The 25,151-nt window shown below is 38.1% G+C and overlaps 3 protein-coding genes across 3 annotated transcripts in view; all 3 read right to left on the reverse strand.

The window, feature by feature from the left end:
• Positions 1-2,521, reverse strand: part of tekt1 (tektin 1) — a 5,487-nt gene extending 2,966 nt beyond the window's left edge. Inside the window, 7 exon segments of the mRNA XM_020587358.1 lie at positions 3-85; positions 265-411; positions 596-724; positions 1,483-1,648; positions 1,761-1,949; positions 2,163-2,271; positions 2,460-2,521. Coding sequence (XP_020443014.1) covers positions 3-85; positions 265-411; positions 596-724; positions 1,483-1,648; positions 1,761-1,926 — 691 coding nt within the window. The 5' untranslated portion in view covers positions 1,927-1,949; positions 2,163-2,271; positions 2,460-2,521.
• Positions 2,522-2,643: 122 nt separating this feature from the next.
• Positions 2,644-12,870, reverse strand: inpp5ka (inositol polyphosphate-5-phosphatase Ka). Its single transcript, XM_020587346.1, has 13 exons — positions 12,789-12,870; positions 12,414-12,492; positions 9,878-9,982; positions 9,674-9,782; positions 9,330-9,446; positions 7,977-8,152; positions 7,754-7,865; positions 7,473-7,582; positions 5,439-5,664; positions 4,463-4,600; positions 4,294-4,377; positions 4,113-4,217; positions 2,644-3,958 (listed from the first exon to the last, which is right to left on the reverse strand). The coding sequence occupies exons 2-13, from the start codon at positions 12,479-12,481 to the stop codon at positions 3,863-3,865; spliced, it is 1,446 nt and encodes a 481-aa protein (XP_020443002.1). The 5' UTR covers positions 12,482-12,492; positions 12,789-12,870; the 3' UTR covers positions 2,644-3,862.
• A 784-nt stretch (positions 12,871-13,654) lies between these two features.
• LOC109952527 (phosphatidylinositol transfer protein alpha isoform-like) lies at positions 13,655-24,376 on the reverse strand. Its single transcript, XM_020587657.1, has 12 exons — positions 24,208-24,376; positions 21,854-21,884; positions 18,579-18,724; positions 17,631-17,722; positions 17,429-17,436; positions 17,222-17,296; positions 16,808-16,891; positions 16,494-16,571; positions 16,270-16,380; positions 15,950-16,072; positions 14,733-14,802; positions 13,655-14,639 (listed from the first exon to the last, which is right to left on the reverse strand). Exons 1-11 carry the CDS (start codon positions 24,222-24,224, stop codon positions 14,755-14,757), a joined length of 813 nt encoding a protein of 270 aa, XP_020443313.1. The 5' UTR covers positions 24,225-24,376; the 3' UTR covers positions 13,655-14,639; positions 14,733-14,754.
• Positions 24,377-25,151: the final 775 nt, after the last annotated feature.

Here is a 25,151-nt window from a genome sequence, read left to right on the forward strand (position 1 = left end):
GGAAAGAGAGTTGGTTCTCTGCTGTTCCGCTTTGGCTATGTTTATGTCTGAAGTGTTCTCCCACTGCTTTGGAGTCACTGTCAAACTGGGAGAAGAAGTTCAATAACTTACTGAATGAAGACTTAGAACTGACAGAATTTTTTGTACATTTCCACTGTGTAGAAATTTTGAAGAAAATACAACAAACCCATTCTAGACATACACAATGATTTCAAATCATCTAAAATGTTCAAACTGTAAGAGGTCAAATGAATTGCCGTTCACCTTGGCAGCAGAGTGCTAGTGTTTTTGGACTGATGCGGGTTTTCGATGGAATGGCTGGTCATTAAGGCGCAGGAGTTGTCTATGCACTGAGCCTCAAATTTCTCCTTCAGATCCTGCTCTAAATGGTACTTAGCAGATCGGTTCAGTCTGGAACACAAAACAATATGTTTTGACTTTGATTTACCAGCAACTCTAGCCAGTAATTTGATTTTCCTGCCAGGTTTCAAGATAATAAACACTAGAAGAGCCCCTTTATAGTCTAACAATAATACCTAATTATTTTATTACTAATTATCATAATACTTAATACCACTTTTTTTTTTTTTTTTACCGTATCTGCTCAGTGATCTGGTCTACAACACGCTGCAGGAGAGAAGCCACCCCCTCAATAACCTCCTTCTCCTTCAGCAGCTCTCTGTCCACCACATCATGTAGCCTGTCAGAAGGGACACACTTCATTCTGTTGGCCATAAAACAAACAGAAAGTGTTATTCATCTGCTCAATCTCACTGCTGCTGCACTTGTCTCTTAAACATTGTTCCTTAACCCTTACTTCTCATTTCATTTTCGATTAGAACTTTAACTTAAACACAAACGTATACCTGAAATTGCGTTGTGGTTCCAAGTCTGCCTGTGTACAACAGTGCTTTCACAGACTTCATTTGTCTCATTGTTGCATCCTAGGCTTCAGCCATAGAATGTACATGATGACTATTATACAGAGTTTACATACAGTCTATAGCTGAATCCCTTACTGCAGCACATTTTTCCACATATAGTAATAATGATGACTCTGTTCCACTTCAGTGCACCAGCAAGCCATGCATTTAGTCACACCTGCGTTTGACAAGGCTAAATATCTGCAATAAAAAAAGATCCATCGGAACAGGATATGATGATGGATGTGACACACTCTACATAAACACTTTCAACTTATTGATGGAGAGTGGGGCAGGAATTTCTCAGTTAAAAGAGCTCTACTTTTTTATTTATACACGAGTCTGTGCAGATTGTCAGTCATCCAGGTCATCCATTTATACATGAGCTTTATAGTAAGTAAGCTTCATAGTAAGAGACTGAGTTATTCAAAACTAAAGATATATGCTAAACCTATAAGAGAGAAGAAATGGGGAGTTTTTGAAGCAGCAAAGTATTGTATAATGCATTTCTCCTCTGACTGTTTATGACACTCATTTGGCCATCATTTTTCAGCCTCACCTCTCCTCCAGGCAGAGGACAGTGGCTCTAAGAGCCTCTTTGCAGGTCTCCAGTGCCTTCACCACTCTGCTCTGCAATGTCGTGAGGGCATCTAGCTCCAAAATTATCTCCTCCAACTTCAGCTCCAACTCCTTTTTCAGGAACTGGATGTTTCTGTTCCGCTGATCTGAAAAGCAGTAGAAATACCATTATAGTATACAGCAACTATCCTTCAATGCTACATAATGTGAATGCAAATTTGCTGATTTTCTATTTTGCCCCCCACTCCCATGGTTTACCTAGTTGCTTGATGGTATCATCATTCATGCGCTTGCATGCTTTGCCAGTTTCCTGGATCAGCCTCATGCATTCTCCTCTGAACAGCTCAGCTTGGTTCCTTATAATCTCGGTATTCAACAGATTAGGTCCACCAGTCTGCTGGGGACTGTGGTTCTGGACAGACATTGTTCTCGGCCGGAGGTCAGTCACTGTGTGTATAGACAGGCAAGAAAAGCATTACAAATATTTAAAAATATATTTTACTCCTGTGAAAACATAACTAACGTTGTTAGCATTTACGTCCAAAAGTTATCGAACTAACTTACCGGTTTGAAACTGGCATTATTTGTTGATCCTCACTAGCAATTTAACGTTAGCCAAAAAACATTAAAGTCTTTAAAAAGTGTTGCCTTTCACCATACCTTGCTCGGTGTTGTTGAAAACCCACCAAACGAATTGTTTTAACGCCAATGTCTCTGTCAGGGGAGCCGTCCAGACGCGGAGTTCAGATGTAACGACTGGATGCTAACGCTAGGCAACAAAACAAACGGTTACTATAGCAACGGCAAATATGGCGGTAGGGCGGCCGCGGTCAGTGTTTCTAGAGCTGCCGTGATTCAACGTCCTCATGTGACTCATATTACTAATAAAACTAATATGAGTCACTCATATTACTAATATGCGTCACACATAATATTATTAGCTAAGTTACTAGACACCTTTGATTCAGGTTGAGCAGGATGGAAAAGATCCAAAGTTATCACTGGACACCAAACAGCTGCCAGCAGTTCTTCTCCCAGTGACTTATTGAGAAGAGATCGGGCAGGCTACAAGTTTAATACAAATAATACCTAAAACAATGAACCACACAAAGTATGAGGTCAGACTTATTTAATATTTGCATTTAGTATAAAGCTATACAATTGTTGGTATTCTGTTATAGTACATTGCATTTCACTACTATTTGAAAAAATAAGTCACTCTTTAAACTAAAATAAACAAATAACTATGAGCTAAGCTGGCAAATATAGTTGATACCAATAAGCCGATACAACAATATTTAGTAGCCAAGCATTTAGAACTGCAATATTTAAAATTAAAAACATGAAAACCATGCCATGTTATGATAAATAATCTAAATAATCTAAATAATATTACTGATGCACACTGTATCAAAACCATGCAGCATAGTACAGTACATTTAAAGCAACAATCATCTCAAAGGCACTTGCTGAATCAAAAACAAGATATTAATATATTCTCTCAACACACATGGACCACCTATAAATATTTATGCATCAACAATAAACAGTGCAAACACTTCAGTGTCAGACCATAATCAGTATTAAAAAGGGAACAATTAATACTTTTAAAACTGCAAGATGCAGGAGGTTTAATGAGCCAGAAAGCTTTACTGTAAATAAAGGTTTGAGTCTTGAAAAAAAAAAGTGCTCTGGTGGCACTTAGTGGAAACATTTTGTCAGTTTTTCCCTGTCACCCGTCTGTATGTTCAAGTCCTCCAGGAACAATTGACATTATTTAAAATACTGTGAGGAGAAAAAACAGCTAATTCTTCTCTTATCTTCCTACTAATTCCCAACACCAAGGTTCGATATTCTGTGATCCTGTGAACATTTTAAATAATATGTTAAAAAGTATTTACATTATATTAATCATAAACAGATCCAGCTTACAGATCCAGCCACAGTCAATACTGCACAATGTTTCTAAAGATACAAGAATGGAAGGGAAAAAGATTTCAGTCAGATCGTTTTCTATTTCGAAGCGAATAATTTACCTCAATAAGCCTCTATTTCTCTTCATTTCTACCTTAAAGGGTTTAATCAGTCATTGTCTAGCACTTACCCCTATGTCAGCCAAATTTCTGAATTCCAAGGGACCAACAAACAAATTCATTTTAAAGGGTCATGTCAGACTGAAATGAACGTAAAAAATATCACTACATGTAAATTATTAATGAAGGCATTTCCTGTGTAAGTTCCTGCTTCATGGCCAAACAAATTAGCTGTGTATCATCACAGGATTTCCATTTCTTTATGTTGGTAAAGAGTGAACATTTGCTTTGTCTCTACATCGTACCACATCTACAACTCCGGACAGATCAGTTCCAGAGGTCTTCACCTGCCACAGTTTTGTCAAGTCTGTTGATCTTTTCCGGCAACAAGCCTTCCTCAATGGCTACCTTGGACTCATGGACCTAAAATAAAAAGCGGCACATCACTCTGGTGCTTACTTAACCAGGAACTCCACTTAAATCAGTTTCAGAATGTCATTGAGAATAAAAAGAAAAATATATGTCCATTAGTGGATTAATCTGGGTACACAACATGCGCTCTGAATGTATTACTCACCTTGAATGGTTCACTGATTCCAATGATGCACTGCAGAGTACTGCTATAGTAGCAGAGCACACACTCTCCTCCTTGCACAGGGATTTCCTCTTTATTAACATACGCCTACAAAAACAGAGGTACATTTATATAGTTGCGTTTTTTCTAGTAGTTTTACTCATCAATACACAAGCATGTGTACCTGTATGACTTCTTCATTGAAGGCCACTTTACTGTCTGTGACCCACGTGTAAGTGATGTAATCCCACACACTGGTGAATCCAACCTAAATTTCATACACAAATTCAAGACTATCATACTGAAATATCATATTTAAAGTGCCAGCAATAATCTGCTGTTGTTCATCCAACCTTGTAGAGTCCAATCCAGTCCCATGTACTTGAGGGAAACGGCTGCAGGGGACTATAGAGAACCATGGCATCAATATCTGCACTCCAGTCGCCCTCTGCCTGCAGGTGCACCAGAGGAGTCTCATACATCTTCCTTAGCTGAGTAAACAGAGGAATAGACTTTAAATTAACCTGGGATTTGAAGCTTAATAATCATAGAAATGAATCTGTAAATAGCATATCTTTTGCATATATTTAAAGGATACTCAGTTTTGTAGGTTTGGACACAGTTTCTATAAGTCATGAAAACTTACTAAGTGAGGAATCTGTGAACAGGGCATCATGGATGGGTTAAAAAAAAAAATAGCAGGGAAAAGAAACAGGAGCAGTCAGACTATGAGATCAGTTTCACACAAACCCCCAGGTCAGCCAAACTTATATGGAAGATAAAATCAAGTAAACCGTAAAATTATTACCCAAAGTGTGCACTGTAACATACATCACACTTTGACAGACTTTCTAGTTTACTCCAACAATTTTCTAGTGTAATGAGAGATTATTCCCAACATTTTATAGCCGGTTGCAGTCACTTTCAGTTTGACCTCCAAATTAAGTGGTTTTAAACAACCTGTGTGATCATCTGACTACCTGTTTTCATGTGCCATCAAAATGTTGTTTGGGAGTTTAAAAATTCTGTTAATATATTAGCAGATAGTTTTCTTTTTAACCACAAACAATTTTGATACAGATTCCTTTGATTGTGACCAAGAAATATGATAGATCAGGCTACACACACACACACACACACACACACACTACTTTTAGTAGAATGACTTCAATTATTGGTTTAGGTCTTTTCATGGCGTCGTAGGAAGTATTTATCCACTATACAAGAAGGTATGTGAATCAAACAACTACATCACTGTCTGAATAGAAAGATTAAGGTTTGTTTGTTTGCAGATTTCTTGAAAGCACAGTCAGTGTTCCACTTTCTCACCTCCAGTGTGAAGATGCTGATGACAGGCTTGTGGTCACTGATCCTGTACTCCATGTTGCTGGTGTACAAGTCCTGCTTGATCTTCAGAGGGTACTCCTCATCCTCTTCAAGCTGCTTGACCTTCCTTGCATATGCAGGATCTGCATGTTGCTCATCAGGAGCTGAATCTTTGGGTCTGAGGCGCCACAAAATCCTGTCCGTCCAAGCAGGTTTACGTTTCTTTCCGCTAAACAGGTGGTTACAGACGATGAACGGACAGAAAGCAGAGCAGAAGGGACTTTAGAAAGAGACAAAGTGAACTCTTTCAGCTTTGTCATGTGGTACATAACTGTGCAACAACAAAACCAGAAAAAAGTAAAATTATATAATGTTGAGACAATAACTTTTCCACATGAAGCATTACTGACACTACTTATAGGAATTTTGACTCAAAACCACTCTTCATTGACAAGCTTTTCTTGTTGTCTCTTTTAATATAGTTGATGCAAGGGCAGTCTGAAAAGCTTTAAAACCCACAGAGGATAGATATTTATGTAATGTTTTGATCAAAAATGGTAGTTTACTTTTTGTGATGGTGAGCTTCACTTGCATCTGTACAGGTTCAGTTTGTTTGTGTAAATATTAAAGTATTATATTCCATTGTACAAGCTGCTCTTTTATGCCATGCAGTGTTATGATAGGATGCAAATTTTTATGTCTATTTTTAGGTGTCACTGTGTCTCTAGTTTCTATGCAGTTCAGACAGAGACCAGTTAAGAGCACAGCTGAAAATTCAGAAATGAGATTTTGATATGAGGATATGTCTGAAATAACATGTCTCAAAACGTCTTCACTAGTATTTCTTAAGACATCCTAGGACACTGTACCTGGTCATGTTACAGGATATGAGTGTAACGCTCAAAGTGACATTATTTAAATAAATAAATAAACCTTTACAAGCCATATTTGAGTAATAATTCAAATACACTGGAGGTAAATAGTTTGCCAGCAGCTTTCATCATAAGCAGTACCATGTTTGAATTATATCCAGTTAGAAACCAACCAACACATTGATTTATCCATGATCATAGCATTTGTATTACAAAAACATCTATTTATGGCCATGCATATTATGTAGCAGCTGTTCTGGCTTTTATAAACAAGCTCTGAAAGCAGAAGGATGGTGTTACATGCTTTATGTTAAATGGGGGTTAATTTGGGCACTGATACTTTTATATTTAATGACACCCTGTGGAGTTTATTGTAAACAAACAGATTTGTTCACATTTTGTGTTTCTCACAAAGTGTATCCCTTGAGGCCTAATAAATGTGTTCAATGTTTTCACTATCTTATTTGAACAGGAGATTTAAACATCTGTATTCTTTACAGTATCTGAAGTACTCTATTTCCTGCCTTTTGCTGGCACACTACCACCACCAACTGTCTGAAATAGTTGGTGGGAATGTGCTCGATGAAGTGCATGCAATACAAACAAAATGGATCCACTCATAAAAACATTGCTCCATAGTGCCACTAGTGGTCAAAAACTCCGCAGGGTACCTTTAACTGTCTCCCGACACAACAGGCCTATTAGCTCAGACAATACTCCGTAAAATAAACAAGCATTTCAGTCCTTCCTTTGCAGAGACATCCTGATATTTGTCTCATAAGACTGTTAGTTCTAACTGCTTGTTTGTTTAATTTACAGAGGGTTACAAATGAACATAATCTTTGTGAAGCCTTTAAAAACACAATTAAGACAAAGTTCATGCATAAGAAAAGAGATTACTACTTTTATTGGGTTGTTAAAAATAGAGTAGAAGCAAAAATACTGAAATGTGGTTAGGTCAATTAAAAAAGTGGATATTAAAGGAGATGTGGACACAAATGTGGTATGCACTCTTACTTAAAGCCAAACCATGCCCTGTTGAGCCTGTGAAATTGAAAAAAGGCACAGATAAAATATATATAAACTAATATTTAAGAGGAAAGTGCTGAAGGTAAGGATCTTTAAAAAGTATAGGGTAATTATGATTCATTAGGACTGATGATACCTGCTGTCGTAATTATCAGAGTTTAGGTCAAACTTGAATGTTGGTTGAAAATCCAGCGGCCCTTCCTCAAACTCCTGAAGCATCTGTTCTTTCTTCTTCATCATCATCAACTGTGAATAACAGATATTTCATGACTTCCCCAACTCAAACACAGTAATAAGCTGTAATATTTTGGTTACTCATGACCTACCAGTTTGCCTGTTGTGCTGAGACCCTTTTCTGTCATATGAGCTAGACTTAATTATCCTGTAAAAAGCTGGATGATTATTCAAGTGTCAAACCTGGTCTTTGCTCCACAGCAGGTGGTAGGTTTGACTGTCGATACAGGTGCGAACAAAGTGCATACCGTGGTCCTGAATTCGGAAGTTGAGATCTCCAAACCAGAAAACCAGTCTGGAGATGGCGCAGATACAATGAGATGATAATGGTTTGAAATCTCCTTTACAATCAGTCAAATTCTTTTGACATCTGTCTGGGAAAACTGTAGTCTGTCTCTCAACTCACCTGTGGTCAAGAATTCTCGGTGCCTTTGCACATTCAAAGGTCTGTGTGTCCATGATGTACTCAAACTCATCCACTCTCTCAGTCGCATAGTTCATATGAGCAGCCAAGTGGCAGTTAAGGAAACACAGCATATGGCCATAGAAAGACAAACGGATGGACACGCCACCTTTGTTCCCCTATGAGACAAATAGAAAGAGATAAGAAACAGGAGGAACCACAAACCTCTGTAAACCACTCTGAATTTTTCATTCAGTATTTACAACAGAAAAAAAGACCAAAAAAAAAAAATCAACAAATGCACAAAGACCAGCTATTTCTGACATTTTGTGGAAAATACGAGACCAGACACTCACTTCTGCTTCTGTGGCTTGGTTCACAAATGCTGGATGCATTTTTGACATATTTTAAACACACGTTTTATTCCATTCCTAAATTAAGTGGGGAAGTGTGCCAATTTTACACTTCACAGTTCATTTACAGGTATTGCAGAGTACTACTGTATATGTGAATAAAGTTGTATAAAGATATCTGTGGTCTCAGATGGAGATCAAGTGATCCCCCAAGTGCACTGAGTCAGTGTCAATCACTTCTGTAGCCCAGTCCTCATCTCTGCTTGAGGCTAAATTAGCACTACTAACATAATGAGCCTGCCGACTGCAGGGAGACAGCTAAATATATTTGACTGCTCCCTCCCCCAAATGCGCACATGGCAATGACGTTTTGAATTTTTGCATATATTGTAGCCTATCTGTTTGGTTCATGGGCTCTCAAGGGCGGGGCTGCAAATTAGCTTTTAGCTAGACGCCCTAATGCACTGTATCGCTTGACTGAGTGTTACAATGTTTAGGTGCATGTGCCCCTGAAGAAATAAACCAATAAAATAAATATATCTATCTATACTGAAGAACTCTAATTTTGAAATGGGGTAAAACATCAGCAGAAAGCTCCCACACCTCACCCAGGATTATAAAATAGCCACTTTGTATTTTACTTTTCTGACTGTACTGATTGAAATCAAAATCCCACATCGGTTTTCTTGGTGATTCATCTGTTCAAGAAAAACCAAAAACTAATTTCTCTTGCTGTGATCAGAAAAGGGTATTTGGGCAAAGCTACAAGTGAAAAAACTAACAAAATATATATTTTGTTTTTTCAATACAAGCAGAAAAAGAATTGTCATTTTCTCACTTTGGCAGTAAAATGAAAAAATGACCCGACATCCTCCTAGTGGTGAAATCAAACTACACATGGACCGTTCTCCTGCATCAGTTTGACCGTTTGTTTCAACTGTCCATGAGTCCAACAGTGCTACACTGATCATGTACGCCCATAATGTCTGTGTGCACTTCTCACCCAGTAACCGAAAACGCCTGTGCGTGTGTATGTGGTCTGGATGTCTCTGATGAATGGGATGTGCTCCAGTTTGGAGAAGAAGAGCAGCAGCAGACCCTGCATTCTGATGGATGACACCTGAAACATCAACAGTATAAACAGCACAACTTTTTACTGGAGACGTTTTACTGTAAATCTATGAGCTGTTAATATTTCACACTTAGATTTTAGCCATCAAACAGTCTCATTTCTCATTTATTCAACAGCAAATAATGAAACTTGAAAGATCAAGTCTCTTCTTTTCTGCGTGTAAAAATGCTTGATGTTTGTGCAGCTGTAAGAAGGTGTTATTAGACAGTATGTACCTTAACATATTTCCTTGACGCTAAGGTAGACATAAACAGAAGACTCCATCGATCTTCGAATACAATGTCTGAGACAAACCTCAGTGGCCCCGAGTACACCTCCTGCAGACTAACACACACACACACACAGTTTTACTCTCAGTCATTCCAGATATATAAAATCACTGATTCAAACAATCACTTCATCTTCCAAGCACAACCGACCCAATGACATAGAGGTCTGGGCTCTTTGGAGAGTTCAGATGGAGAAGAGAGGTCACGTCATCTGGAGGATCAGCTGTGGCCACATTCCATGTCACCATGTGCAGCCTGTGGGTGTGGAAGGTGGAAAAACATAGTACAGCACATAAATGGAAAATCTTCAGCACTGAGCACTGAGCACATGACAATGTGACAAAACACCTTTAAAATATACAGTGGTTCAGCTGAGTTTTGCATCATTCATTGCGGCAAAACCTGGAGACGAGCAGGTCATCTGAGTGTCACAGCTACAATATCAGCACTGTTCTGCTACTGTAAGCAAGTCAGGCTGCTACATGAGACCAAATATCTTTTCATCCAAACTCAACATCCATAATATTGAATTTTTTTGGCTCAGCTATTATGATTCAACAGATAATGATCTACTGAAGGGTTTAATATGGCAACAATCAAGAGCATCTTTGTTGGCCAGTTATAAAACAGTTCACTGAACCCACAGTAGAAAAATCCATGAAAGAACAGTGAAATAAAAAAAATGGAGACAACAGCATTCCTGTACAAAATCCAAACTATCTCCAGCTTCAACTTAAAGAAAAGATGAGCAAAGAGGTGACACTTGTTCTCCACCTGAAACTGTCTTTCCTCAGCCTGTTGGCTCTCTTGCCACAGATAAGGAAGGCATTATCCAGGGTCTTAACCACTTTCTCGTGCAACTCATTTCTGGGCTCCAAATCATCCACGCAGGTCATCAGCTGGTTGAGTCGATGCCGCAAAACCAGTTTGGTGCCCGATGACTGTGTGGCATTGCTGGAGAGGCTGTCAGAGCGGATGCGACTGACAGCCCCAAACAGCTGACTGATTTCATCCATTCTTGCTCAAAGTGTGAAGTGCAGCAAGGTCAGCTGTATCGCCGAGAGTCTGAGTTGTTGAAGTTTTAAAATACAAAAGCATAAAGTATTTTCTAAAGGAGCATTAATTGTAGGCAGTGTACCACAAAGGAAAAAAAAATCCAGATTTGATGATTTTAAGTATGTTTGGGTTGGCAAAGTTAATCAAATGAGCAACAGTGCAAAGTTTTGGTTGCCTCTGTAGAATGAAAGCAATAAATGAAAAAAGGAAAATCCTGGCTCAAGGATTTGGGTGCTCCAGAGTTGCACTGCTTGATTAAGAAATTTGTTAATCTGTCTACAAGTCTCCTTTGTCTACTAAAAACCACATCTAATCTTACTGTAAAATGTTAGGCCTGTTAACAAATGAGGAAACCAACTTACATAACAACGCTTTTCTTTTGCAAGCTACTGAACATCCAGCTGTTCTTTCTTCAGGCAGGATGGCAGCACATGATTTCTTCCTTCAAATCCGCTTTGCGTACGCATTATTGGATAACCTAATCCACCTGCCAGGGTGCAGTTAGATTTGTAACTTGGCAAACATTGCACAGTATTAAGTGCTGGAGCACATCCAACCCTAAATGAGACATCCAGAAAGCCCTGGAGTTCTGGTACCAGCAGCACAAACAGTTAGTAAACAACTTCTCATCCCAAAACCTTAATTCAATGAAATAATTATTTGCAGCTGTAAACTAAAATGTCACATACAAATGTGAGAATGCAGGAGAAAATAAGAGCTATGTCAACATTGACACAGGGCCTTAATTATACTCATTAAACACATTAATACTGTGTGCCAGCAAAATTTTATATCCAAACTCTGGGACAACATATTTGAAATGAGTGTACTGTCATGCAATATTACTGTAACATATAGCATAATAACACTGACATTTAATTCAGCACAGGTGAACCAAAAGCTATTAATAATAATCAGGCTTCTTGGGTTTTTAATGCACAATAACTGTTCAAATCACAGAGGTGTTGCCATCAGCTGTCACTATGCTTTGCTTAAGGACCAGAAGAGCCAGTCTTTATTGGCACAAGTACAAAGATAATGCTTCATCCCAGGAGATCACTATCCATCCCACATGTCATCACAGCCCCACATACTGACGCCCTAATCAACATACCATACCTCTCATTTGGGGGTCTTTTTAGTTCTAAAGAGTGTTTACTGGTTTCACAACAAAAACAATTCCCTGCATTATAAGGTAAAAAAGCAGTCAGTATGTCTCACCTCACCATCTCAAAACTTTGGTTTGAATCTCTAACCAAAAAAATAAAAACACAATCTACAAACAGGAATGCACAAAAGATCTTGAGAGTTTAATTAAACACTGTCCAGAAATTATTTACATAAAGACACTTCACGAATTTTTAGGCAAAGCCTAAAACTGTTTCTTCGCACACATAACATTTATGAGCTGTAAACACTGCGCAGTGCCTGTATATTGTACACAATGCTCATTATAAGTACTCACATTTCAGTAGGTGTACTTATTGTGCAGTAGCTGATGGGTTTTAAAGTATACAAGCTGTAGCCGGTAGGTGCATGACTTATGTGTTAACGGATTCGTATATTTACAGAGAAATGTTAACTCTTCATCAAAAGCGGATGCAACAATTATCACAGGGTAGAGTCCAACCTGAAACTGTCTCCCACGGAGTTTCCCTTCTGCAAAGTGAAGTCTGACTGCTTCTCATTTCTCTCCATCTTCTGCACACCTGGAAGGCACAGAGGCAAAACTGCTATGACTTGATCAGTAACAAAACTGTCAGCTAGTTAACATTGCTAAACGGCTCCAGCTTCTACTATGGGGACTGCACAGACTCAGCGCTGGTAAATTGAATCAAGCTAACTGCATATAGCTAACCTTACATCAAGCCCCGCTGTTGTGATAACGTAAACATTAGTTAACAGCTAACGCCTGCTACAGCTATAGCTAGGTAACTTATTTCATCAGACATGAAACACTCAAACCAACAAGCTGTATTAGTGAGGCTGGTTTACTGAATAGTACCTGCTAGTGATGGGTCAGGCAACACCGACGCGTCGAGCTCGTAGAGCAAAACCCCGTGTCGGTGCGCGTATCGCTTTAAGAAAGTCACGTTAAACGGAAATCAAATACCACATATGCGTTTTGTTTTCCGTGACATAATATCAAATCGAAAAAACGAAAACCGCCTCGTTTTCCGATTTTCGTTTTCCTGTTTCTAAATGGAGATCGAGAAACCGTTCGTTTTCCGATTTTGGTTTTCTCAATACAAAACGAAAATCCAATGGCCGCAATATACACGGACCCAGGATCCTATGAGATACTGGGACAACCAAAAGGCAATCTATCCAAACCTCTTCCGACTTGCCTTACAATTTCTCTGCACTCCAGCCTCATCTATGCCGTGTGAGTGGGTGTTTTCTACAGCTGGAGAAGTTGTATCAAAGAAGCAGCAGACTCAATTTCAAAACGTTGGAAAAACTTATTTTTTTGAATAAAATTTGTAAAAATAAAAAAAGCCCAGTCCACAAGCATCCTCATTCACAACACGTTCATTTAGATTTTCACGTTATGATACATGTTCACATTATTTATTGACTGTATCTAAAAATATCAAGGAAATTTTAAATTGAAATGAAGATATGAAATAATACAATATAAAATACAATGACTTAAATTATATTATTATAGGTCATCAAATCAGTGTCTGTTGAGTCTGTCAACTAGGTTGCCTGTAGGGATTTTTAAGGTCCAACAGGTGTCAGTATTCAGTGACACAGTATCGACACAGTTTGGCAATGTGTCGAAACGCTTCATGACGCCTCATCTACCTATCACTACTGTTTGCTCACTACTTGTTCTCGAAGAAATACAATATAAAATACACACAATGCAAGGAACATTTCCTTTAATGTACTAAACAATCACATGTCATTAAAATCCATGTTACTTTCTGGACTTGCAATGACATAACCTTGGCCAAACATTTGAACAGTTATCAAGAAAGAATTGCTTCATGTGCCATTTTGAAATCTGCTCAGAGTTTAGGGTTTTCTTACATATCATCCCTAATACTCAAAACCTCAACCCAAAGCTATAAATAAAAAACAGCATCTGGCATCTTTGTGTAAAGCTAAACTGACCATCAGATGGTCCAGTCAGACCAGAACTACCAGACTACTCTGGAAGTATAATAAATGTTCCTGATGGAGTCTTTTCAACATAAATACCTCATATGTTGTAGTTTCCACAGAAATCATCAGATATACAATACTTTCATTACAATACCTCCAGCCAACAATTCAATTTCCAGTGTGATAAAACAATAACAGATTAACACAGTGTACTTTGTTAGATTACCAACACTACTGTTACAAAAAAAAAAAAAAATTCTGGTAACTCTGGAACATTTGTGAATGTAGAGAAAAGGCTGGCGTAAACAAGTGCCTTGCTCTGGTACGTAAACAATAAATCAAAGAAAGAATTGGAAAATACAAGAAAAAGAACAAAACCCAAATGTCTGACAACAGAAAAGGGATAATCAGAAATGTTGTCTGAGAGAACCAGCAGCTTTTCTCTAGTCTTTTAAAATTTGAGGGCCAAACAGACATAAGTAAGAATGTTTCATCCTCAAAGCTGATTCCCTGACCTGCAAATCTGCCTCTTAAAGAAACAAACTAAACTAAAAGCCACTGTAGTTGTATTCAAATGTGTAGCATATAAATACAAACTATTGCTTTACAATAACGAGCTCTTATTAAGAGCAAATGTAATTAGGATGTAGGTGGAATTCTTGGTTATGCCTGTCCATCTGTTCTAGGTGTCCACAGTGAGTCTGGGCTGGCTGAAGGAAATTAAATCCTCTCAGAAAGGGATCTGAAAAGGAAAACAGCAAGTTTAAAAAAAATATAGACTGATCCCATTTAAAACTATACATGTAAATTTTTGCCAGAACAATAGATTACTCACTGGGTGAGCCAGTCCTTTGTCATTAGTTGTCATCAGCTGACATGCCTTTAACGTCATCGTTCTTCCTCATCTATAACATAGAGACATACAATACGTTACCACTGAGAAGTGTACAAAAGTAGCTGATTTGTTTTAGTCAGACAACCACTGTTGTTGAGGACAAAACAAATATTCAATGGAGGGTAAGAGTGTCCATTCTGGTCAGATAACACCTGCTATCTAGTAGCCAACACTGCGCAGATCGGCACGGCACTGCAGCACAAAACATGAATGTGATGCTACTTGCTACAGTTCCAAGTGATTCCATGTCACTATTTTACTGGAGAAAAACTGGCTGAAATTTATTCCAGCTGCCCTACATGTCAGCAGTGACAATGTTCAGGTTGTGCACCTCATTCATCAATTCCTTGGCCTAATAGCTAATAATATATGTTCTTAATAATTTATATATTGTATAGTATTACTTCATGTCAGTTAAAAGCGGCAGCATAGACACACTACATCAGCATACCAACTTGTGTTGTAACAAGAAACGTTTATTTATATCCGATACCTTGGTTTCAGGTAAGAATGCCTTATCAATATAATAAGAAAAAATTGAATATAATACAATATAAAAAAGAATTTAGTATGTATTACTAATAACAAATACATGTTCTAACATGAAATATATTTTGTTAAAAACAAGAATCTTTTCACATTATAACAATAAACTAAGCAAATAGTAATACTACTATTACTAGTGGGATATTTCTACTATAGGAACCTACAGCACTGAAACATGTAACACTTTGTGCACGCACAGACCTGTTATCCGTGACTGGTTACATGTCAGTGTCTTCACACCTCAGCTATTAACATTACAAGCACAGTGCGTAAGAGGTAAAATGAGGGCATCACTCATTGTTTAGAGCTAAACAGGAGTGTCACATTTCTGCTTGTTCAACAGCTGTTTGATAAAAGTCTCGTACAGTCTCAGTTACGCTGTGATTTTGTTTAAGAAGCACTGTGACTCACACGCTCTGTTCAGCTGTGTGTGCTAGTGTGTGAGAAGAGTACAGCACCACACTCGTTTAAACAGACAGGCACAGGGAGAAATACAGTGGAAAAGCAAAGCAGAATGGTCCGATTCAGCCCAGTAAATTTACAGCACGCACCGAGTGTACCACTTGTTAGGTTCCAACAGTGGAAGCACAAGTCCTGATGTGCTCATTTACCTCATCCAGCTCCTTCTTTGTCTCTTCCTCCATGCGTCGAATGTCATCCATGGATAGATCAACCCATTTGTCGATCCAGCAAAACAGCTCTCTGTGGAAGTGGGTGAATATACGCTTCTCCATCTGGACAGACAGAGCAGGTGTGTTAGAAAGACAGCAAAACAGAGGGAGGGGTGAGATTAGACAATGCTAGTCTTGTATTGCAACTCAAAGCAAGATGTATTTTCCTCTCTGAAGAAATTCATATATTAGCCATCAGAAGAAAGATATCAAAATCATTGTTCTCATATACATTATAACAAGACCAAACAAATGTATACCTTGTGAATGTAGTTTTCCATCTTGCTTTGTAGTCCCATCCACTTGAATTCAAGTGTGACTAGTTTATAGGCACACATGTGTGGACAGTTGGGGTTGTTGGCAAGCTCTTTCTGCACAGATGAGACAATAATATAAAAACACAAAGTCTCCAATACTCTAAAGTCAGTAATTTCATTTATTTAAGGGAGTAAGGCACAGTGAAGGGTGAGAGGAGGTGTAGTACCTTCCAGCCAGGTCCCAAAGGGCCTCTACCTGTTTTCTGTGACTTAAAGATGGCTGGATCTAGTTCTGGTTTGTAGTCCTAAAACATGTTTGCAAGAGGTACAACATTATAATATTGTAAGGGCTCCAAACATTGGAGATGTGACAAATATGAAGCAACTTAATATGAGGCAGGTTCATTATACTGACTGTTTAGTAGATAGATGTGCTAACTAAACATGAAGATTGTGACAAAACAATTCCACTTGGCTATCAGTTACCGATAGGAATTGTGCTTTTTTTTTTTCTAAAAACATGCACAATTTCTTCTCTTACCTTTTGACTTATGCAACTTCTGTCAGCAATGTCAATGTCAACAATCTCAGTTGCTTCCCATGACCTTTTGTCAATTCCATGTACCTGCAGCAAGGCAAAAAAAAAACACTAGTCTGTTGCATCAAATATGAATCTGTCATTGGTTCATAATGAAGAAGAAGAACTGTTAAAATCATACGCAGCATTTTAGTTATATGTGAATAACTGAATAACACTAATTTAATTGGACTGTTTTATGATGCTGCCTAGTTTTTTTTGCATTAGTTCTACAAGTTCTGTAAACAGTCATTTAATTACCTTTTCAATTACATTTGAAACTATACTGTACTTGTAATGTATTTGCTTAATGTATATAGTAGGTGGATAAAGTGTGGCCACAACCAGTTAGTGTCATTTCTAGAGGACATGACTTACATTGTCCTGATCCCCCATATCAGGCTTGTGCCATGTCTCAATCTTAATCATGAACTTGTCTTTCATGTAGGTGTTCTGCAAACATGGGAGAGATATACAGGATGGGGTCAGTCAACAATGGGCCTGTATTTAAAATAAGAAGTTAAAATCAAACATATGTAGAAAGTTTAATCTTTATTTGGAAACTCAAAATGACGGACTACTTACTGTAAGTACTGCATCAGATGAAAATGTGGGCAGTGATGGAAAGAGGATGGAACAGAAAAGGAGAGACAAGGTGTGAGACAGTACACAGCTCAACTCACAGCTGGTCTTTACTGGACAATAGCTCCAGAAGGCACTGAACGAGAATGAGCTTCTAATCTGTAAGTGGCGTCAATTTTTATTGTGTGTATGTTGTGGGACTCACTGGTACGGCAGTAAGGGTATGCGTTCCAGGCCTTCTCATGAACCTCCAGAGAACCTTTCGGAGCAAGAACACGGACAACACCTGGCACTTTACTGCAGAGACACAAACAGGCAAAAATGATCAATTCTCATAGCTGAATGTACTGATACACTTAAGCTTATTGAAATGTGGTACACATTTGGCACAATTTTATAACAAAACAGGATTTTTTTTTATTAGAGTTTATGTTTTTATGGTTTTCCTCGAGTATTTCCTGTCCTTTAAATGCTTTTCTACTATAATCATGAGTTTGCAGTCCAACATCTTGCAGATTGAATTCAGCGAAAGTGTGCAAGTACAGCAGGCCCCACATGTGCACATTCTTAGGTTTGAGTTCATGCTGAACTTTGGCATGCAACTTTCACCCACTGACTAACACAGTAGCATGCTGTCTTGACAGTGCTGTCTATTTTCCGTTCTTTTTTCCTGGGTGATAAAATGTTACCATTTGTGTGATACTGTAGAAGCACACACCAAGTTTAGTCAAGATATTAGTGGTGACAACCTTTAAAGGTAAAGTCAAATGCTATTTATTGTATGATTACAATATAAAATATATACATTTTATTTTGAAAAACTACATACTGCAATTTATACAAGCACATACTCTTGGTTATACTCTACAGATCATGTTGATACATTTACATTTGGGTTTCTTGCATCAAAATACACTTTGTCCCAAGTCTCTGTACCTGTCAACTTCAAAATGTTTGACCAAAAAAAATCACAGTTGGAGGTGATGCTTGGATTTTTTAACACATTTATTCTCTGTTGTAATTTATATTTTTTGAACCCCTAAAAGTGTAAAACTACTCATTATTTTCTGCGTATTCCTACTTCTCGCTATGTAATGAGATGTTCTGTATGCAGTATGTAGCTGTGTGCATGCAACAGCGCTGAGCTGCCTACCTCTGCAGGTGGTAGATCTTGTGGGTGTACTGCCCTTTCTCTCCATCCTTCTCATAGGGCTCATTGACCAACACCTCCACACCTTCTCCTCCTCCCGTCTCATTCTTACTAGCCTCTGCTACTGAATACAGCTGACCGACCTGGTACTAAAGGGACAAAAGAGGAGAGTATGAGTACTAGAGATAAGTGTATACATGAATAAATTCAGCCAGTCACCCCAGACTGTGTGTGTTGGTGCTTGAACTACTACTTATTTATATGGCGAATTAAAGGAAGGTTTTAAGGACAAGCTGATCAATTATGAGATTTTGGAAGGGATTACCAGCCACTGAGGTTTCCCTCTGTGGCTGACAGCAATGAGCAAACGCTTTTCATATCAGGAAAACACCAGGTGGAACTAATGAACTTAAGCTGTATTAATGACAAATCCTCAGTGTCTCTCAGGTCTATGGAGCATTTTAGCATCATTTGGCTATTACTGACAACCTGCTCTTTTTCAACTCCATTTTCAGTAAAAAGTTTAGATAAAACCATTGCACACTATCAGCCCACCACCAAATGAGAGCACATCACAGGGTTACGTTCTTCACGTTACGTGAAAAGACACAATAATCCACACAAGTGCTTATGTTGCTCTGTGTCTCCCGGATGTGTAAATGGGTAACAGTTTGTTAATATATTCTCCATATCAGTTTTACAAGGCAATAATATACTCAGTTTATTAGGTACAGCTGAAACAAAGTCAGTCTAACACAATGGTTGGGCAATTAACCCTCCATCATAAAGATAATGTTCAGTTTTTGCTTAAACTATTTGAGAAGTCTCTCTTTTGCTTGTGCAGCATATATGTAAATGAAATGGTAAATGGTCTTATACTTGTATAGCGCCTTTCTATGCTTTTACAGCACACTCAAAGCGCTTTCACATTATTCGGCCATTCACCCATTCGCACTCCCAAGCACTCACGCATTCACACGTTAGGAAACGACCCGCTCTACCTCCTGAGCCACAGTCGCCCCATGTATACAGAAATAGTTTGCCTAAAGGTCCTTTATTTTTATTGTTGGATCATAGTGTTTAGGTATTCCTGAAAACAATTCAATGGTGTGTTAGACTACTATATTGGCAAATTAAAAGAAAATACTACATTAATAGCAAGTAAAAAATAATAAATTAGGAAGACAGAGTGCAAAACCAAGTTCACAGATCCCTGAACCAGGAGAAACCCAGCAGATTATGCTTAGTCTTGACTTTCCACCCCCCTTCTTCCTCTAAAGTTCAAATCCTTCCTGAGTCAGGCAGAAGTGTTGGGGCACTGGAAATAGTGGCTCACATCACTAGTTGTGGCAGCCTGGCCAGTCTCACAGTCCCAATTAACAAACTTAAAACATTTTAACAAAATAAGTCCCAGGTCCTTATGGTATTTTACACAATGCTGAAACATCTGGTTGCTTTACATTCTGGTCTATTGAGACATCTGCTGATGAACGAATAGGTTATTTCTTCTGTATGACTATTAAGTCTGTCGACTTGTACGACAGTTCACGAGACATTAACATGTGCCGTCTCTCGCAGTTTAGCTGAACAACAACCTTTTGAGTTGAGGAATGTGACTTGCCGTGTATAACCAGTCCATCTACTCACTTTGAAGACAATTAGACATGATGCTTAGCAGCTCGTGACATTTGGCTGCAAAGAACAAACGGGCTGAACTTGAATGGGGATGGTCATTTAAACTGCACAAAGCGTGTTGGGGCAATAAGCTCAAAGTCTGTTGCATCAAATATGAATCTGTCATTGGTTCATAATGAAGAAGAAGAACTGTTAAAATCATACGCAGCATTTTAGTTATATGTGAATAACTGAATAACAAGTAACACTGTCTGAAGCATCACTGTCCACCAACCTTTCCACACAGAGCTGCAAATATTTTCTTTTCCAACTATGTAATTCCACTACATATTCTAAAAATAAACAATTCAGTTAATGAGCTGTATTCTGTTACATTACCTAAGGTGCACGAAGGAAGATGACTGAAAATATTTAACCCCTCTATGAATATATTCATACAACATTAAATTAATTAGGGCCACAACTATATTTTTATATCTATTAATAAGGGATTTATTTAAAGGAGCACTTCACAGTTTTTACACATCAAGGACATATTGGCTTCTGATTCTTTGATTTTGGTCACAGTTTTTTTTTTGGATACATTTCTTGTGAGTCTTCTAACTTCATGGATGCTCACTGGAATGTCATTTAATATATTAAGGATTTCATCTATAAAATATCATAAAGTAGTAAATATATAATTTACAGACTACACAGCCCACCTCTGTTATACAGACTGTATCCAGTTCAACGTCTTGTGACTGTTGCACTTAGTTACACAACTAACAAAGGAATCCAGAAAACATTTCAGGGATCAGACGTGGACACACAGCACAGTGCTTATGAGGCTTAGTGAAATTCTTGCTCCTGCTTTGTGTTAAGCAACAACAAAAAAAGAAAAACAAAAAGTACAGCATACACAGTAAGTGACATACATGCAGCTGTTGGGTAAAAAAAGAAAAAAAACACAAAGGGTTTCATAAACAAATGCAGTGAGACAGGCAATAAAAAAAGACTAACAATTCTCACATAAAGCAAAAATCTAATGAGGGGGGGAAGGTAACAAGGTGGACCTGCTCTCTCAATAACATGGTATCAGCCCGTAGTGTTGTAGATTACCAGCTAAATACATTCTAAGCCCGATATGACGTCACAGCTAATTATTCCAATTGCAAGGGCATCTAAAGGCAGCCTAAAGTGCGAGTCCTGATACTGTACCAAGTGGCAGCCACTTGTGTAAACTCCTATCTGCTCCGTTATGCCTTTCAAAAGGCAGTAAGATCATGGTGAGAGCTGAAATATGTGGATCCACAGTGTGGAGAACTGGTACTCAAAATGAGAAAATCTCCACATGGAAATGTGATTTAGAGGAAGTGATGCAAAGTTAGTTTATAAAATGCTGAGAAAAACATCTGAGCAGACAAATACGAACCTCTGTAGAAAGCTAATCCAACTAATAAACAGTCGTGACAAACATTTAATGGTAAATTGTTTGCCAAGACAACATGATGAAAATAGGGTGATAACTGTGTTTAATCTGCAGATATTCTAAGTGGTAATGAGAAAACCAAAACAGACTCTAAATTAATATTAGCTGTTTGGCTTTAACCATCTAGGCCTGCTGTCTTTGATAATGTAAAAGTACATAACTGATTCCTTACCTCCTCCACTGAAACAGGCAGGACGATTCGGCTATGAAAGACAACAAAAACAAACAAATGTATAATGACAAAGATATCCCAGTCAGATAAAAAACAGAAAATACAACAGTGACATTTGTACAGGTGACTTATAAGAAATGGATGAGGATATGTTATATGTTTTCTCTGTCTTCTCTTAACATAAATTAACGCATTAAAATAAATAAATAAAGTTACATGTCCAAAGAGTCTGGAATTAAAAGGCCACTGCTTTGCAGTTTGGAATTTATAGGAATAATTCAACATTTTGGCAGTGCATGAATAGTGGAAGACTCAAGCTAATAAGCAGCATGACAACCTATACCACACTGTCTGTACAGTAAATATGGAGCCAGGAGCCAGTTAGCTTAGCTTAGCACTAAGACTGGGGAAGTTCGCTCTGTTCAAAGTTAACAAAATCCACCTAGCAGCACTTCTAAAGCTGACATTATATCATGGTTTTTTCAACTTGTTTTAAAGCCTAAGAATTAAAAAAGGACAGGTCATGGTTTTACTGGGGGTTATGTGCTAGACCATTTCATGGCTAGCTATTTTGAACTGAGCCAGGCTAGCTGGTTCTCAGTTTTCTGTCTTTCCTTTAAGCTAAGCTAACAGGAGATACTATACAGACCTGGGAACAGTACTGATCTTATAATTTAACTCTCAGTAAGAAAGCAATAGCTGACTATTGTATATTTATTTCCTTTTACGTAGCTAATTGATTGTAGCTCCACTGCACTTTAATTTGAGAAGCTCGTAAGAGAAAGATTTTTTTTTTTTTAATGGTTAAAACTGAAGCGGTGTTGGCCAAGATTTGTGACTCAAGTACATTGGTCAAGCTGCAAAACCACATCCAACATTTCCCATAATGCAGTTCAATAGTCTTTAATAGAGGCCTATCTGCATTCTAAATACACATTTTCCAGTTTCAATTTGTGATGCAGGCTTTCTGTTCTAAGCTTAAAAACTCAAGTGCAATCCAAGATTACAGGATAATTTTTTTTCTAACTTTGGAAAGTTCCTCCAGAGCCACAGATGACATTACACAACTATTTTCACAGGTTACACCAGTACTCTAACTAATCAGAGCTGAGGACACACCTGCACTTGCACTGCTGTGAAGAGCCTATTTATTTAAACTTGTATACAATGAGGGAAGTAGCAACAGAGCTAGTTCTCTGCTAGTATTATAGGAACCTAGGGAAAAGGAAGAGGGCAATATAAAACTGTGATCAAGACTAACAGTGTGAGAGGACGCATAAGCCTGGAACCTTTGGTGGAAACCTTGCATGTGTGTGTCTGTGTATCAATCAATCGCCACCTGTTGCTGGTTTAGCACAGCCTGAATATTTCATTACAACAGATCAGAGTGGAAGAGGAGCCTTCTAGGCTTGACCGTGGTGGCTGGTATGAGGAAACAGATGCACCGTGGCCACAATGTCAACTAAAAGGGTCAAACTGTTTTATTTTACACTCAGTATTTTTGAGGCACTGGGAACTCCTCCTAACTTTAATAATTTATCACAGCTGTAATTTATGAACTTTGCACCACAGTCAGATGACAGCCAGCTACCAAATGTTATGATGTGGATATGAAATGACAGTCATAAAGCCACCTGGAATGTAGAAATAAAAAACATTAACTGACTTCAGTCAGGCCCCTTGAGACAAACTGGTGATTTGACTATGTATTAAAAACTAACTTGAATTCATAAGCTCAAAATCTAAGACCATATATATATATATCAATACTTCATAGAATAAATTAAGTGAAAGGAAATGTTACTTTTAAAGTTGTTTTGCTGCACCAGCAGTTTTACCCCCACATTACACTACAGTGTACTGTCAGCGGGGATAGGTCTGGAGCGAGCTGTGTAAACCAAACCGAAACGTTTGTAGTTACAGCGCTAAATACAAAAGCTCAACCCAGCACATCTATGCCGGAATGACTCTCATTCTTATAGTAATCCAAAAGCTCCTTAACTTCAAATACTAGCATCTATGTACTTTTTCTAAAACTCTATATACTTTAAATTGCCGGTACTTGAAACGGAGTTCGGAGTTCCTCACTAGTTAACCGGACCGGCTAAGTTGCTAAAAAAAAAAAACAAGGAGGCAAACTTACATGCTAAACAGACCACCAATTATAAAGATACAGTTTTTAAAAAGGAGTAGTGGGCTATTAGTATTATCCTATCTTATGTAATAGTTACGTTAATCTAAGAAAAGATGTTAAGATTTATCGAGTAGCAGAACGATGGTGATAGTTTTAGTTTCTGTATTTTATGTGGTGTGTTTAAAAACGCAGGTAAGAAAAACAAACAAATTATACTCACTATTCTTTAATCAGCATGCTGGCTGTATCTCGGTCCAGATAGTAGCATATGACAAAATGGTAACCCCTGGAAGACCTGACAAAAGTCGTTCATTCAGCGCTGGAAACTTTTTACCACGGGGTTTCTTCCTGAATGATGCCGTTTATGACAGAAAGGGCGCGGCCTCGGGAAAGGAGGAGACACCCACGTTTAGTTTCAGGTAACTAGGTGTGACGTTCAAGGGAGTTGGTAGAGTTCAGTGTTAATAAAATTACTTTTATGTTGGGAGTATGGCTGTGTATTACTGTATCACTTCTGTTACTAGCTACTGCTTCTTTTACTACTAAGTCATTGTTTTTCTCATGGAAGCCTTCCTTTACTACTAGTGGCATCATTGCTGCTTCAGTGAAATAATAAATATAATTATCCTCATGGTGGTAATAAGATTACTAATGTAACTACCAGCCTGAACAGTGAGATTTGTTTGTTTTGAATGAATTGTATGGTATTTTATTTGTACAGGGGGCCACATTTTAAAGGTCACATGGTTGAAAGATCCCTGAGTCTACATGTTATAATGAGTGAAGCTAAAGATTGTCTGTATTTTTATTTGTTAAAAGCAGTGCTTACAGCTTAGTGAGCATCAGCTGGTTCTCAAGTGTAGTGCAAAATGTCTTGTCTTCTCAGAGGGTGGAGCGGTGTGTGTCTGTGTGAGTCAGCACCCCAAGTGTGGTCAAACCAGTACAGGAAAAACCTGTCAGCTCTAGATTAGCCTGGATCAGCCTGTTTATTTTAGATGACTCAGGCAGTTTATGTCCACTCTGGAGGTCCCTCAGTGGTTAAAACAGCACTGAGGAACTGTGTTGTCTAAACACTTTACCCACAAAGTCCTCTCATGTATTACAATTGTATCATGCAGATACTTCTCTCATGCAGGTATCATGAGTACCAGTATCACAGTGAGA

The sequence above is a fragment of the Monopterus albus genome, unplaced genomic scaffold (genome assembly GCF_001952655.1).
Source record: "Monopterus albus unplaced genomic scaffold, M_albus_1.0 scaffold8.1, whole genome shotgun sequence".
In the NCBI taxonomy this organism is placed as follows: domain Eukaryota; kingdom Metazoa; phylum Chordata; class Actinopteri; order Synbranchiformes; family Synbranchidae; genus Monopterus; species Monopterus albus.

Coding starts and splice junctions, on each gene's coding strand:
- inpp5ka (XM_020587346.1), bottom strand. CDS start 12,481: ATGGAGAGAAATGAGAAGCAGTCAGACTTCACTTTGCAGAAGGGAAAC. Junction 9,983..12,413: donor TCCGTGGGAGACAGTTTCAG/GTTGGACTCTAC, acceptor CCACACCCACAG/GCTGCACATGGTGACATGGA. Junction 9,447..9,673: donor CGTCAAGGAAATATGTTAAG/GTACATACTGTC, acceptor TTGATGTTTCAG/GTGTCATCCATCAGAATGCA.
- LOC109952527 (XM_020587657.1), bottom strand. Junction 17,723..18,578: donor AAGATCTACCACCTGCAGAG/GTAGGCAGCTCA, acceptor GTGTCTCTGCAG/TAAAGTGCCAGGTGTTGTCC. Junction 16,572..16,807: donor GAAGTTGCATAAGTCAAAAG/GTAAGAGAAGAA, acceptor AACATGTTTTAG/GACTACAAACCAGAACTAGA.